The sequence below is a fragment of the Fukomys damarensis genome, unplaced genomic scaffold (genome assembly GCF_012274545.1).
Source record: "Fukomys damarensis isolate Sample0158 unplaced genomic scaffold, DMR_v1.0_HiC HiC_scaffold_28, whole genome shotgun sequence".
Lineage (NCBI taxonomy): Eukaryota > Metazoa > Chordata > Mammalia > Rodentia > Bathyergidae > Fukomys > Fukomys damarensis.
This window is the reverse complement of record NW_022900940.1, coordinates 11577104-11594218: the sequence shown is the minus strand read 5'-3', so window position 1 is coordinate 11594218 and position 17115 is coordinate 11577104. Positions and strand designations below refer to the sequence as shown.

General features: G+C 36.5%; 1 protein-coding gene across 4 annotated transcripts in view; it reads right to left on the bottom strand.

Annotated features, from left to right (window-relative positions):
• Positions 1–17115, bottom strand: part of LOC104866129 (contactin-4) — a 536780-nt gene that overhangs the window by 139245 nt on the left and 380420 nt on the right. For all 4 annotated transcript variants that reach the window (XM_033756987.1, XM_033756986.1, XM_033756985.1 and 1 more), the window contains one exon: positions 651–801. In XM_033756987.1, the coding sequence (XP_033612878.1) occupies positions 651–801 (151 nt within the window). The remainder of the gene's footprint in view (positions 1–650; positions 802–17115) is intronic.

Genomic DNA, 17115 nt, shown 5'->3' with positions numbered 1-17115 from the left:
AGAGATGTATGCCATTTTGTACAATCTGATATAAAACTTCAAGTAATTCAAGTAACACACATATATTTACATTGTCTAAACAACATGCTCTCTAGAAGTAATTTTATGTGTAATAGGAAATACAGGTGAAGAGTTCAGATACTAGGAAAAAGTAGTGTTAAAAAGATGTAATTAAAAAGTGAAAAATCAAGAAGAATAATCTGCTATGTGCAGAATAAGTTTTGAAATTAGAGATGATTATAATCTTTAAAAAAAGGGGGAGAGTAGCAGGAGACAGACTATTGAAAAATATTTGAAGAGTTGTCACAATAAAGAAGAACTGGACTTGTGTATGCCAAAGGAGGTAGGATAGAGAAGAATGGGAAAATCTATAAAGCAGTGTGGCTAAAATTAATGAGAATATTTCTAGCTGCTCATTTATAAGCAACTATAATAGCCTACACAAGTATCATGTGCTTGCTGTCTGCAGCAATCCCAATACTGACAAGAAACATGAAGACAAATAATTTACCAGTCCCCTTGCAGAACTTCAAGTCTTTGATTAACATCTGGTCCAGGAGTAGCAGGTAGTAAAATCCTTCCCCATTTTACTAACAGATCAACAAATTATTGCAGCTTAACTAAATATTAAGAATATTTCAAGATAATACCTTTCGTTTTCTCTCAATATGTCCCTTCCTTTCTTCCAGGTGTAGACAGGTTTTGGAGAAGCTTTTGGTTTACACTCAATAACAACTTCACCTCCCACTTTGACAAGAGTTAATCTTTTCAAGAGAGTTCTTGAGAAATCTGGACCTGCAGCTAGAAGACAATATAGAAAACAAAATAATGAGGTATTTTTCAAGGAAAAAAAAACTATGTGATCATTTTTTTGGTGTTTTTCTTCCTGTAATGCACTTCTTGTCACCTTGACTATCAAAGACAGAAAGCTAACTGTGTTGCACAGTAAAGTGTGCATCACCTTAAGTTTTGATTTGTTAATCTGTAATTTTATATATTAAAAGACATCAATTATACACATATAGGTAGATGAACTAGCATACTCCACCATGAAGATCAAAACATGGAATACTCTGCTGAGGATTCTCTTACAAAATCATTAGATGTTCAAGTAAACAAATATTTTGAAGTTTCATAATGTGAGAGGGAAAGAAAGAAGACATGAGAATCTATGCGGCATTACTTTCCTGATTGTACAGGCTATAACACACCCACCCTGACACAGTCACCGCTTCTGCTCTGCCCTTCACACCCCTGAGTGCGTGGTCGTTAGGGTGTCTGCAAATGTCTATATCATCATCCTCTGAGAGCTTCTCCTAAACAACAAGGACTTAGTTCAACTTTCTACTACTAGTGCCTAACACAGTGTGTGTTCCATTCAGGAGAAATGGTGACCTGCTCTTGGAGCACAGATGTTTTTAAAACAACGGTTTATGTTCACCACTACCTAAAAAAACCCCACTCATGTTGATATTAGTTATATTGTTACAATGAAGTAATATTAATGTTTTGCTTTTAAAAAAGATATGCCACATCTGTACCCTCATGGAAATAAATGAATAAATAAAAGTTGCCCTTGTGAAAAAAAAAATCTCTATTTTCTTCTGAATTAACTGAAACATCATGTGATGAGGGATTTTGGAATGAGTGGATTTAAAAATTCTGCCTCCCTACAGTTTGACCTGGCGGAATTTAAGATTTTAAATCATGTTGAATATCAGAATTTAAATTCAAACCACAAATTACTTAAATGAGGACTGGGCATGAGTCAGTGTGTGTGTGCGTATGTGTGTGTGTGTGTGTGTGTGTGTGTGTGTGTGTGTGTGTGTGTATGTGTGTACGGGTCTGAGGTGTGGGCCAATTTCTTAAATGTACCCAAACCATAAGCTGGAGATATAAAAAAAAATAAAATGTCAGTGGAAACAAGTTAAATCTTTACTAAGTGCTTTTGTGATAGAAATATTTTCAGTAATTGTCTCGAAACAAATTAAGATGGGAAGGTTACTTTTTAATGGGGTGATGCAATGTACATACTGGGTTGGTATTATTATGTGAAGGTTTAATTAAATAAATAAATCTAGCAGGCAACTGATATTACTGTATAGATCCTGGATCTATGAGAAGGGACCATAACACATAGAACAGTTCTATAGTGATAAATGCAATTAGGAAGTAGAGTGCAACAACAGATATTTCTGCTATAGATAAATGCAATCCTAGTGTAATCTGCAAAATGACACAATAAAAAGAACAGGGCTTATGAAAAAGAGTCAGGGTAGACCTACTCAATAGTTATGCATTAAGAACACTAACACAATAATCATTCCAGTAAATATCAAGCAAGTGTAATTATAAAGGATCATTAAACAGACAACTTACCTTTATCATACAGAAGTACCACAAATGAAATGGTATGACTGTGTGTGTGAAGATAGTGTCATGGAAAAAAGAAAGAGTCAAGATTTCTAAGCCAGGAAATCAGTGCAAATCACAAAATGATTGAAAATTATGCCACAGGCACTGTTATCCTATAGCACATGGTCAGACTGTGCCAAGCAAGACTGTGGGGTGAATGGGCAATTTCAGGAGTAGCTGTGTTGATCTGTGTCTCTAGTTGCTTGTACTTAGTGAAATACATCAATGAATCTAGTATCAATGCTATAGTGACATCATTCTCCTACTTATCAATCCCATATAAGCCAATTTGTGTCACTGCAAAGTATTTGAGCAGGGCAGATTCCTTCTTATTTTAGATAAACATACAAATTTACACAAAGACATCAAGAAAAAAGTCAGATCTTCTAGAAGATTTTTTTAAAGGACATTTTTGAGATAGAGTTACGAATCTTTCTCGTATAAAAATTTCTTCTTACAACTACATCTTTCTACACACATATTTTTATCACTCCAGGCAGCTATTTTTTATCTGTTCAGTAGGAATTCTGCTGTTGCATTTGAAATGAGTTTATATAAATCAAACTGCACAACACATGGATGCATTTGTCAAAAAACTATAGTATTGTTTTTAGAGGATTTGAAATAGTATGTTATCAGACACACAGAAGACAAAAACATCTAGTTTAAGAGATATATTACAAATATATTTATGTACATATTACTTCTCAGATATCTTAGCTATGACTAATTTAAACATACTTCATTAATAAAAATGGAATTATCAACAAAATCTTTTTTTGTTTTTTTCTCAGTTTGTTTAATTTGGTCTAAAATTGCCTACTGTGATAGTTAATTTGTATCAATTTGAGTAAGCACCGCCCAATTAAATTGGATCAGCATAGTTCTGGGACCTACCCCAGGGAAGACTGTTGCCAGATGGTACAAAAGGGAAATGAAGAAGGAAGGATGGCTTCTGTTTCTTCCAAGGAGCTGCAGTCTTTGTCTTAACCTTAAACATCATCTCCTGGCTTCTAGCACAGACTCTTCAGCCTTCCAGCCCAGACAGTTCAGCATTCAGCACAGGCTATTGGTGCAGAGCCTTTTGCCTCCTGACATGGACTCACGTGGGTCACTACAGTGGGGTCCAGGCTTTTGACTGAAACCTTTGGATCTCCAACATGGAAAAAGCCCTTTTGTACTCTTCTTCTTTGTGGGCAGTCACTGTGTAAGCCAATCTTACAAAATCTTATATATTTTAATATCTTGCATTAAATCTATTTCTCTATTAAGCATTGCCTGATATACCTACATTTAATATCTATCAGTTGTCAACATAAGCTGCAATTCCTACTAGGGCAAAATTATCAGCACATCATCAATTTTTGAATAAACTCATTAATGGGTTTCTTCATACTCTGTCATTTTGTAATATCCTTTTGCTCATAGGGTAATGTTTTTTCCTAATGGTACTGTGTATTTATTCTGGTCAGCAAGCATTGGTTCAGAAGAGACTCAGAGGAAAGGCAAAATGGTACTATTCAGTTTGATATTCATAAAGAATACAATTTTAAGTTATTGACAATGTCTTCATAGAGTGCTATTAGAATGTAACTCTTGCACTTTAATAATAAGTGTATCTAAAAGATGAAACCAGTATGTTTTCCAAAGTTCAGAAAAGACAAAAGCCCATGATCAAATTATTCACACAGTTCAAGAAGAGCTCCTATCCTGGGAGATCTTCATTTGCTAAATCCAATATCCAAAAAGGGTAATATTTCTTACATGAACTAACAGAGGGCACCACTCCCTCAGTGTTGGAATGAAACATGCTAAGGAACTCTTGTATATGGTAAATTCAACTTTTTACTACTTGGTCTTCATGGTGCTCACTTAAAAATTATCTAGAGCAGCACTCCACTGAGAGGCCCTCTATGTCACTCACAACCATTTGCTTTTTATTAATGAAATGACTCTGTGTCACATGTCAAGAGTATCTTAAAGAACCATAGAACTCTTGAACACAGAAGTTCTCTCTGTGCCTGAATTAGAGTTCTTTCTCAAGAAAAATTAGAATGGTAATTTAACTGGATATGCAGTGGCAGCTCCATTTGGATATGACAAGGGCATGACGTTACTGTGTTACTAAAGAGAGAAAGATAACCATGCATGCCTGCTCTATCAGAGTGGGGACACAGACAGTTGATAGAGACTATTAAGGTTGGCCCTTTTGGAAGTTCAGAATTTCATATTATTGTAACCTTTATCTATTTTCATTAACCATTATCTCATCATTCCATCAAAATAAGCCTAGAGTCAATGCATTAATTCAAACCTCTCCACCACTGAGGAGACAGTGTTGCTATCAGATCAAAAGGCTCAAATTGTCCAGGTAACTATTTAGAAGGCAGGCTATGGTGGATAATTCTTTGTCTCTAGGTCTATTATTTCAGAATGACTGATTCAAAAAAATCTTGTCTCCCTGTTCAGGAACGACATATACAAGGAAATACTCAACAGAACTCTGAAAGAGACAATTTCTTCCTTCCAATGTTAGCATGATGCACTGATTCTAATGTCCCTAATACCCATTTGCTAGTTGTTTTGGTCTAATTCACTGAAAAAAATAAATATATAGTATGTAACCTTTTAGAGTTTTTTTTTTTTTTCCATTGGGCATAGTGATTTTGGGATACTTCCATGTGGCTGTGTATATCAACAATTCCTTTTTACTGCTTTCACACTGTGGTGTGGATAAGAAATACCTCTTTAATGTTGGCATTGCAGGCTCTACAATAACTGCCAAATACTTTTGAGAGCACAGGCACCATTTCAAGATCTCTCAATGCTTCCTCTGCCAACAAGAAGGATCAGACATAGACTTTTTCCTTTTAATGAAAGTTTTGAAAAGCCAAAAATTAATTATGTAAACATGGCAGGAACTCTTATGTACCAAGAAAAACATTTAAAGACTTTTTAGAACATCACTGCCTATGTAATAATTAACATGACAATTAAAAATAATGCTTATATAATGCTTTAAGTACAGGTTCAGTTGTTAAATTCTTGTTAGTCTCTTTTGACCTATCCTATTTATATAAAAAGAATATGTGTTTTTGAAAAATCTGGGATCATATTGACCATGTATCAGTTCAAATTAGTGACATTTCATTGTATTTGGTACAGGGTCCTAAGCCCTTATACAAATACACATCCTTGGTTAGACAAGAAGTATATATTATTGCAATGGCATATCTGATATGAACAACTTATTATGTGACAGAAGTGTTTGATAAATGAACAGAAAAGAGTCACCAGAGTGGAACAGTATGAATCCTAAAAATCCATTGCTTGAAAAGTGGTAGCTGTTGTTAATTTGCTCTTATTAGACCATAAGTTCCTTTAGGTTGGCAACATGTATGTATCATCCCTTAGACAGAGCACACGAAGTAGATATTTAATCAATATTCATTGAATTTATGGGTACTGTAGAGGAGAAGTCAAGGATTCAGTTTAAAGCAGGAAGTTTCTTATGATGCTTCACGTGCTTTCTTTCTTGCTAGCAGTGTTGTAAATGGCTTCTTGCATAGGGCACTCTGGCCTTCCTGGAGTTTAACCTCTGTTATGGCTTAGGTCTAGGATGTCCCCTAATTTCTCTTGTATTCAGAGGAAAGTGGATCATGAGAAGGAAATAGCTAGGAGCTGGGGCCTGATTGAAGGCTGCTCACTGGTGACATGACCAGGAAGGTTGTATCTCTATCCCTAGCTATTCCCTCACTCTCTTCTTCCTGGCCACCATGATATGAGCAGTTCTTCTCTGCTATGCCACTCTGCCAACCTGTTTCTGCCTTGGAGCCAGCTGACCAATGACCATAATCATGAGCCAAAATAAACCTCTCCTCTTCTAAGTTGTGGGCTTCAGATATTTAGTCTCAGAATGAGGAAAGTGACCAAGAATGATTTTAGCCACAGAGAAGTGGAAACATTATCATTACTATAACAGACTACAAAGTTTAGAAGCTTTTGAAACTGGTTTGCAGGATGAGTTTGGAAAAGTTTCTAGATGCCAGCTAGAGAAACCTTAGAATGCTTTTAGAAAGCTTGACGGGAGATTCTAGCTGGAGCTCAGAAAACTAGAATATTGATATAAGTGTAGACAGTAAAGGCCAGATTAAGGAGGTCAGAAATAGGAATCCATGGACAGTTGAACTTAAGACTATGTATGTTACACTCTGACAGAAAATTTGTCTACATTTTGGTTCTGTCTTGAGACTTTGTGGAGGACAGAAATTAAAGGCACTGGACTAATTAATCTGGCAGAGAAAATTTCAAGGATGCCCAATATTCATGCTTTGGCATGAGTACTGTTTGCTTTTAGCCATAGTCATAGTGAAAATCAGGAGCAAAAATTTAGAGCTGAAATAACAAAATGTTTTTAGTTTCAGGAGAAGAGTCTGCAAAGTTGGAGTCACAGAGAGCAGCATGATTGCTAAAAAGATTAGCATAAAAAAAGCCAAATACTTTGCATCAGAACAATAGGAAAAATGCCTTAAGGGATCTCAAGAACTATAAAGATCACAACCTTTACAGGTTCAAAGGTGCATATGTAAGATTGCTTTGAGAAGAGAATTCCATGGAATCCAGCACACTCAGAGCCTAGAAGATAAACATTTCCCGGAGTGCAACCATCCAGGCACATAGAGGCCTTTTCAGCCACGGTGTAAGTGGGTTTGACTATTGCTTGAGCTGGCAGAGAATGCGGCATTATCTATGTGGTGCTGGCTTTGTGAGCATGCAGTGTGCAAGAGTTGTGGGGTCAGGGAGGCTTCCATCCAGATTTCAGAAGAAAGCCTGGGAGGCCATCTAGTGTATCCCTGAGAGGAGAGGGTGTGAAGTTGCAAGTGAAGCCAAAAGTGCAGTGGAGACCTCATGAATTTGAAGAAGTCAGAAAGATGAAACATCTGCAGAGAAAAGCCATAAAGAAAACCATCCCTACAGAGGCTTGCATATGAGACAATTTTTAATGGGAATATAGTATTTACACCACCGACATTCTTGCCTTCCCCCCTCCACCAACATGAAAAGACCATGGTTCCTCAAGGTTCCTGGAGAAACTCATTTGTACTTACAGTAAGTCCTATTGCTTTTACTGAAATCTTGTAAACATGGAGAGAATTGAGTTCATGAACCAAGGCACGGCTGTATTTCCTTTGGGGGTTGGCTTTATTCAAATTTCTTGGATTCTGTGAATCAAGGTATCAGTTAACTGTGCCCTGCCCTAGACATGCAGGGTCAAGAGAACATACTGCAATATACTGATACTGTATTTATGTAATGAGAAGTGAGGATCTCTCCATTATTATGCTCCTTTAATAAGATGTCAGACACAAGTTTTCTAGGCAAATAGAGTACATATTTGCATTTGTGCTATACTTATTTTCAACCATGTTCAAAAGACTTCAGTAAAAGCAACAGGACGTACTTAGGCTCGTGTTGTAAATTTGAAAATCTAACAATGAGCACATGGATAAACTGGACATAGGGTGGTTGTGTGAACAGAACAGCACTGCCCTGCTTCCAACCCCTACCTCTTCTGATAAATTAGAAAGCTAATCAATGTGATGGTTTAAGATTAGGGGACGTGGAAAGCAGAATGTAGACTCTGGAACCTCAGTGTAAGTGATTATAAGATTCACTGGGTGAAGGTTGGTAAATGTACACGTTCCTGAACTCCACTACCATGAGGACAACCTAGGAATTTTGCAATTGAAAAATTTTGTCACTGACAATGTTCAAGCAGGAGTGTTGGCATCAATTTTGAGCTCATTAGAAATGCAGAATCTGAGGTCTTACCTTAGACCTATAATTAGAATCTCATTTTTAACAAGGTCCCCAAGTAATTCATATACATGTAAAAGATTGAAAAGCACTGGTAATTCTTTTTTTGTGTGTGTGTTAGGGAGCACATAACATAAAATCCACCACCTTAACCATTTTAAAGCATGTATTAATATTAGTTATATGCATAGTGTTTTGCTATACATCTCTAGGACTTTTTTATTTTACAGAACTGAAATTTTATATCCATTAACAATTTCTCATTTCCCTCTCATCTTTCCCAAATCCTGGTAGCTACACTCTGTTTTCTGTTATTATGAGCTTGACTACTATCAACAATGAACATAAGTGGAATTACACAGGATTAGTATTTTTTTGACTGGCTTATTTCACTTAAAGTCCTCAAGATTCATCCACTTCATGGTGCATAACAAGATTCCCTTCCTTTTAAGGCTGGAATGCTCTAGTTTTAGGTATATATGCATCTATAATTGTTATGCCTTCCTCACGAGTTGACCGATTTATCATTATTCTTCAAGCAGTGTTCTTTTTTGTTCCTCATGGCAGTATTTGCCTTAAAGATTACTTTGTATGCGATTCCCAGTGCCAAAAAACAAAAACAAAAACACCACTTTGTGTGGTATACATATAGTCATCCCTGCCTTGTTAAGGTTCTGGTTCACATGAAGTACATTTTTCTATTTTCACTTTCAGTTTATATATGTCCTTAGATTTTAGTTTCTTCTATATAGCAAATAGTTGAATGTTTTCTTTTTTAAAAAATTCATTAAGTTTATTGGTACATTTTAGATATACAGTACGATGGCATTGATCATTGGGAATTTGTTCCTTTACATGATATATTTCGGTTCTTATTTTATTTCCCATTCCCCTGCCCTCCCTTCAATTCCTTCACTCCGCCCTATTTACAAAGACTGTTTCCGGTTTTTTCCCCTTTTCTCATATTTTTTTCCTTTCTCTTGCCCTTTCCACCCCCCCCATTTTTTTCTTTTTTTAGTAATCCATTTAGCCAAGCTCTCTTTTAGTTGAGTATTTAATTATTTTTATATTTAAAGTCATCATTGGTAGAGAAGAACTTAAAATTACCCTTTTGTCAATTGTTTTGTCTTGTAGGTATTTTATGGTCTTTCCTCTCCATTCTTTCTATGTTCCTTAATGCTTCTTAATTTTTTTAGTGTTATTCTTTTATTCCCCTTTATTTCCCTTTGTGTATATTCTGTATACATTTGTGTTTACTATTAAAATTATATAACATCTTAAAAGTTATGGCAATTTATTTCAAACTGATAATTTTTAAAAAATTAATTTTAGTGGTATACTTTAGATATACACAATGACCACATTGATCATAGGGAATCTGTACCTGTACATGATAAGCCTTGATTCTTTTTACCCAATCCTCTCCCCTCCATTCAACTCCTCCTCTCTTCCTTATTTACAAAAGATTTGTTTCCTTTTTCCTTATTTTTCCCATTCTCCTTCTATTCTTTTTTCACTTCCTTCCCCCCCACCATTGTTCCTTTTCCCATTTGAACATTTTCTTTCTATTTCATAATATCTATCATACATTTGTGTGATACATTGTGTTCTTTATTTACCCTTTCAGTTTCTCACACCAGAGAAACAATGTGATATTTAAACATGTGTGCCAGATTTATTTCACCTAAGAGTATGGTCTCATTTACCTAGAAATGTCTCAAGTTTATACTTCATTATGGCAAAGTAGCCTTCGATTGTATAAAAAAAAAATCTTTATTCATTCATTGGTGAATGGGTATTTGAGCTATTTCTGGAATTTAGCTATTACAAACTGTGCTGCTATACACACGGGTTTGCATATATGGTTGTGATATGACGCGTTTAATTCTTTCAGGAAGATACTAAGGGGAACAATCGAGTCAAATGAAACCTGCAGTTTTAGTTGTTTGAGGAATCTCCACACTGATGCCCGCAGTGGTTGCACCAGTCTACACTCCCAACAAGAGTGATGAAGGGTCCTTTTCCCCTGCAGCCCTACCAGTATTTTTTTTTTTTTTTTTTTTTTTTTTGGTACCGGGGATTGAACTCCGGTCCTTGAGCTTGCAAGGCAGGCCACCGAACCGCTGAGCTAAATTCCCGCCCCTACCATTTGTTATTAGTTCATTTTTTGATAACAGCCATACTTTCTGGAGTGAGACAGAACCTCTGTGTTGTTTTAATTTGCATCTCTCACATGACCAGTATTGTTGAACATTTTTTCATATATTTATTTGCCATTTGTATCACTTCACCAGACAAGTGTCTATTCATTTCAGATACACATTTTTGGACTGAGTCTTTACTTTTGGGGAGGGGGTCTGACTTTTTTGAGTTCTTTCTATAGTCTAGATATGAGTCCTATGTCTGAGGAACAGCTGGCAAAGAAAATTTTCCTATTCTGTGGGTTGTCTCTTCAGTCTGTTGGTGGTGTCTTTTACTGTACAACCACTTTAAAAAGATGACCTATCAATTGTTGATTTTTTTGATATTTCCTGTCTGATCAGGGTTTTGTTTCTATAGTCTTTGCCCGTACCTATTTTTTCAAATCTACCTATTCTATCTTTCAGCAGATTCAGTATTTCTGTTTTAAAGTTTAGATCTTTGATATATTTTGATTTTAGTTTAGTGCATGGTGAGAGAAATGGGTGTGGTTTTAATTTTCAGCGTGAGGAAAGCCAGTTTTTTCTGGCATCATTTATTTAAGAGGCTGTCTTTCTTCCAGTGAAGGGATTTGGCTGCTTTGTCAAAGATAAGGTGGTTGAGTGTGCTTGCAGTTTGTCTTAAATTAGTTTTCTTTCATTGCTGAGACAAAATACCCAACACCCAAAGTTAAAAGGGGAAAGTTTTATTCAGCTCATAGTTCGTAGATGTTTCAGTCTATAATCACTTGTTTCCAAGGCAGGGTTGCACGGCAGACAGGCATTGTAAAGAACAGACAATTCATACCAGGCAGAATGTAACAAAGCAAGCACACAAGGGACAACCACAGCTGTTTCTGTCCCTTATATCTTATCCAGACTACTGAGGGTGCATTAATCCTAGTGCCCTTGATCTTGGCATTGCACCATGAATGAATTCCAGCATCACACACTCTAGATCCAGTCACCTGTGAAAAAGTCCCACTTATTACCACATGAGGCTTTAGGGGGACATCTAAGCACAAGCCATTCAGAGTTGTTCCTGCATATTCTAATCTGTTCCATTGATCGTTGGGTCTGCTTTTGTTTTTTACCAGTACTATACTGTTTTTAATCACAGTAGTTTTTCAAGTCAGGTATTGTGATGCTCCCTGCCTTGTCTTCGTTGACCAGAATTGCTTTTATTATTCTAGGTCTCTTCCAGTTCCAAATGAGTTTTAGGATTGTTTTCTCTCATTCTGTGTGGTATGCTATTGGTATTTTGATTGGATTGCATTAAACCTGTATAACAATTTTGACAGTATAGCCATTTTCACTATATTGGTTCTTCCTACTTAAGAACATTTTTCTGATCTCCTTTCCATTTTTTGATATCCTCTTTGACATCCTATTTCAGAGTGCTGTAGTTCTGAATGTAAAAGGTCTTTTATTTCTTTTGTTAGATTGATATCCATTTTGGGAGGATGCTACTGTGAAAAGTATGGTTTCCCTCATGTCTCTCTCATTGAGTTTATTTGTGTACAAGAATGCCTTTGATTTCTTAGTGTTGTCTTTGTGTACAACTATGCTATTGAATTTGTTATTGAGGAAGGCTTTTGGTAGAGCTTTTGGGGTCTTTTATGTAAAGAATCATGTCATCCACAAATAATGATAATTTTAGCTATTTTCCTTTTATTTCTTCTCTTGTCTGGTTGCTGTGGGTAATATTTCCAGCAGTATGTTGAATAAGAGTGGGGAATAAGAGTGGAGGTCCTTGTCTTGTTCTTGATTTGCTTGTCTTCTTCTTGCCTTTGGTTTGTTATACACAGCTTTTTATCAGATTAAGATAAAAAACACCTATTCCAAGTTACTGTAGTTTTGTCTTTTTTCTTTATCATGAATGGAGGCTGGACTTTCTCCAGTGCTTCTTATGTATCTATTAAGATGATCATGTGATTTTTGTTCTTGGCTCTGTTGATATGAAGTATTACATTTATTGATTTGTGTAAGTTGAAGTATCCCTGCATCCCTGGGATGAATCCTACTTTGTCATAGCATATTACCTACTTGATAATTTGCTGCATTCTGCTTGCCAGTATCTTATTGAAGAATTTTGTGTCAATGTTCATTAGGGAGATTGGCCTATAGCTCTCTTGTTTGGTTGGATCTTTCTCTGCTTTTGGTATCAGCATAATACTTTCAGGAATGAGTTTGGGAGTATTGCTTCCCTTCCAATTCCATTAAAAAGTCAAACTGATAACTCAATTACTCTATGGCAGTTCCTCTAAGTTGGACTCCCACCCAAACAGACCCATTGCCTGCATCCACAGAGACATAGTGATAACAGGAAGCGAGCAGCCACCCCACTTTACAGGAAAGCTGATTCTATGAAAAACCAAAAGACACTTGCTGTACTCACCACGACCCTGTTGCTCCTACCACTGTCCTATTTATCATTTGTCATCCCCATTATTCATAGGACTCTAAAATCTTCCACCCTCTTGATCAGGGTCCCTTCCCCTACCTAAACTCCCCCATATCAACCATGCACACCCTCCTCTCAGGCCATCGGTCTTTTTGCCCTTGGCCTATCTGCACCCAGAAGCAATAAACTTATCATATGTTGCTCAGATTTTTGCCTGCCTCGGTGGTCTCAACCATGCCTCAGTCTGACCTTACACTTTGTCCTGCTCACCCCTACTATGCGTCATTGACACAGATTACTTCTTTTTGTATTGTGCATCCATTAACATAGATTTATAATTGCATTTCATACTTTTGTTCTTTATATTTTATAACAGATTTTAAAGTGATTTTTGTGCTGAGTATGGTGGTACATGCTTGTAAGTCCAGCACCTGGGAGACCGGGGCTGGAGCATGGCCACAAATTTGAGGCCAGCCTGGACAACACAGTGAATTCAAGGCTAGCCTGAATTACATAGTGAGAACTTGTCTTGACCCCCCTCAAAATGATTTTTACATGTACATTATACTACTACAAGAGTCTATATTTTAGTTTTTATTTATAAGATTTTATAGTTGTTTTTATTTACATGGGAGTTTCAGTAAGATTTTTATATGATTTTAGGTTGTGCTTCCATGTTAATGTGTTGGACCTCTTGCTCTGTTTTTCTCTTTCTCTTATTCTTTCCTTTAGAACAGGTCTACTGACACTAAAATCTTTCTGATTTTGTTGGGAAACCCTTAATTTCTCTTTCCTTTTTGAAGGAAAGTTCTGCCTGATATGGCACTTTTAGTTGGAAGTCTTTTCTTTCAGCATGTTGAATTCATCGCCCTACTCTAGCCTCCAAATCTTCTGCTAAAAATCTGTTGCTGATCTTACAGACACTTCTATGTACATGATGAACCACTTTTTTTTGTTGTTTTTGCTGTTGGCTTCAATTTTGTTTTGTAACTAACTTTTAACAATTTAATTACAGTGTATTTCAGTGCATACCTCTTTGGTTGCAACCTAGTAGCAGTTCTTTGATTTTTTTTTTTTAATTTCCCGTTTTAAAAAATTTCAGCCATTATTTCTTCGAATAGGCTCTTTGCTTGTTTTTAGTTTTTCTCTTTTATCACTGTGAGTTCCATGGTTTATTTTGTTTCACTTGATGTTGTCCCTTCAGTCTCTTAGGCTTTCTTCACTTTATGTTTTTCTTTTGATCCTTTACCTCAATAATTTCTAATATTCTTTCCCTGAGTTTGCTGATTATTTCTTCTGTCCAATGAGCCAACTGTTAAACTGTCCAGTGAAAGCTTCTATTTAGTTATTGTATTCTTCAATCAGAAGTTTTGTTTTGTTCTCCATCTTGTGTGTGTGCGTGTGCATGTGTGTGTGTGTGTGTGTGTATCTTTTCATTTTGTTCATACTTTAATTTCTGATTTAATTTTTTTTCTCATTGAGTTTATTGGTACATTTTAGGTATACACTACAGTTACATTCATCACTGGGACCTTGTACCTTTACATGACAGGTCTTGGTTCTTACTTTTTCCCCAACCCCTGCCCTCCCTTCACCCCCTCCTCCCTATTTACAAAAACTTTATTTCCATTTTTTCGTTTCTCAGTTTTCTATCTACACTTTCAAAAATTCACTGAGAATCCAAGTTACGGCTAATTTTAAGTAAATGATATATTTCCATTTCTTTAGGGTTGGTTTCTGAAGATCTCGTGAGTAGCTCATGTTTACCTGTTTCTGTATATGCCTTGCTATTTTCTGTTGGTACTTAGTTCTTTCACATATTATATACCCCTTCCAGCTTTGCATCTGGATCCATGCAGGGAAGACTTTTGCCAACTGACCCAGTTAGAGTTTCTGAAGATTTCTTAAGCTTTTCCTTGGGGTGAATCTTCTAGGGGAATTTTAGTGTATAATTTGCTAATGTAGAATTGCCAGTTTTGACTCAAGAGCACCCACTAGTGTCTGCATGAGTTGCTGTAACCTCTCCAGTGCTGTAAACAGTTGTTTAGAACTCTATAGCTTCCCTCAAGTGTGTGTGTGTTGAAGAGCTAATTTTCGTGCCAGATAAGCCAAGTAGGGCTTCCTACCTGACCTAATTCTTGTTAGCATTTAGATTCAGGTGAAACAAAAACCAATTCCTTCGGTAGCCCCCCCAAAAGTCATAATGTTGAATGTACTTTCCATTCCTCTCTTTCCTTCTCCAGGGAGGTCATAGGTTGAGGGCATTCTCCTGATGACTTCATGTCATGCTCAGGACAGGCGGGTCACTGTAGAAAAGGAGTACCATAAATTTTCCTACAATGCTTTCATACATTTGGCTCAACTAGAGTGCTGAAACCTCTTAATTGGTTCTGGATCTCTCATGAAGACTGCTAAGACACTGTTAGCAAGCGTTTCCATTGAGGAAGGAAAGTCTGAAGCTTGTTCTTCTGTTTTTCCACTCTCCACTAGTAAACTTCTTGAATATCAGTTCTAATATTTTCTAGGTCAGGCTATCAAAATGTAATTAATTTGTTGCCAAATGGTGGAGGAGGGATAATAATTATTTTATTTCATTTGTTCACTAATTTAAAGAGACTTCAGGTGGATAATGGTAAAAGATATAAAGTAAGAAATACTTTTCAAATATAGCTGAAGTCAGAGGAAAGGCAGGAAATAATCTCCCTAGAAATAGCATAGCAAAATTAAATTAGCCTGAACTTCTGGAAGCCAAAGAAGACAGCACAACAGAGCAGAAGGAAAAGAAAAACAAGAACATAATTCTCACTGGCTGATAAAAGACTTAGATCTGTGCTCAGGTGTTTTCTCTTTTAAGGGGATAGTTCTACGTTTTAAGAGGAAAATTTATTTCACATTTCTTTATGTAAAGGTCTATGGGCTTCCAAATGAGTAATGCTTTCACAGAAGTTCAACAGAAGACTGAGAGATTTCAATATAGGACAGTGGATGGTATGAATATTCAGGGATGGTTTAGGTGCGTTCTTCAGTTACATTTTAAACTCTAACTCATGACATTTCATTGGAGGGTGCTTATATCACTAGTGATTTCCTTTGGTTTGTGGCTTTGGATAACCAGAGCTACACCATGAAACACTCTAGTTCATTCCCCACATGGTAATCCATAAAGTCACTGTGTTCCTACTTAGTCTTGGTGAAACAGTGCTTCCAGTCATGGTTACAATTCCCGATATTTTCCTCACACAGGGGAATTCTGAATCAGAGTTTTGATCCTAGACAGAAGTTTCACTCAGCTAAATTCAATTTTTAAAAACAAAACTCTATAGATTTCCTGTTTTTGGACAGTAGTTGTGACATCATGGTCTGGAAGCAGCAGCATCACCTAATAACTTGTTAGAAACACAGGTTCTTTTTACCCCAAAACTCTCATGTCAGAAATTCTCATGGTCGAGCTCAGCAAACTGTTTGAATATGGTCTCTAGGAGACTTTGATGCATAACAAAGTTTGAGAATTGATACATTAGGGAAATTCGATGGCCTACTGATCAAATCAATCAAAGCAGTAGCTCCCTAACTTAGCTATTCATCGGAGTCACTTTGAGGAGCTTTGGGGAGTAATGCCTTGGTTCCAGGCTCAGAGGAGGAAACAGCTGACACGGTGTGTATACGGCATCAGGATATTAAAGAATTCCTGAGATAACTGCTGTATGGGGAAATTTGAAAATTACAAAAATAGAAGCATATTCCAGATTTTGTAGTAAGCTGCCTTTCATATGGATACTAGTTAACAACAGCAAAATACTTACACTTCTATATACATTGTTAACAAAAGGTTTTCATATGTATTCTCTCAGTTTTCACAGTAAGGGGAATAACAGCATCTTCCTTCTACTGGTAAGGGTAGGTTCAGTAACTTGCTAAAGATATCAAATTTGAATTTGAGCTCCAAGTGCACTGCTTACTTCTTTATAAGTGTTGAAGTAAAGCTTCTGCCAAGATGACTACATTTGGGTAAGAAAGACATTTGTCCTCTCATTAAATGCTGATCACACTTGGCACATTTTACTATTTTGTAACGAGGCAGTTGAGAAATCAGACTTAGATGCAGATGAGCACTTGTTAAAGTCCCTCTGAAATAACTTTTAGTTTAGCCTTAATGGTTTTCTAATTTGGGAGCCAATCATCTGGATAAATGCCAAATTAACTGGATAATTGCTCAACCCTGCACCTCACTTTAATTGGGCCATCAGTTACTTGATGCTATTTGAGTGTCCTGCCAGGGTCAGATGTCCTCCACCATGCAGC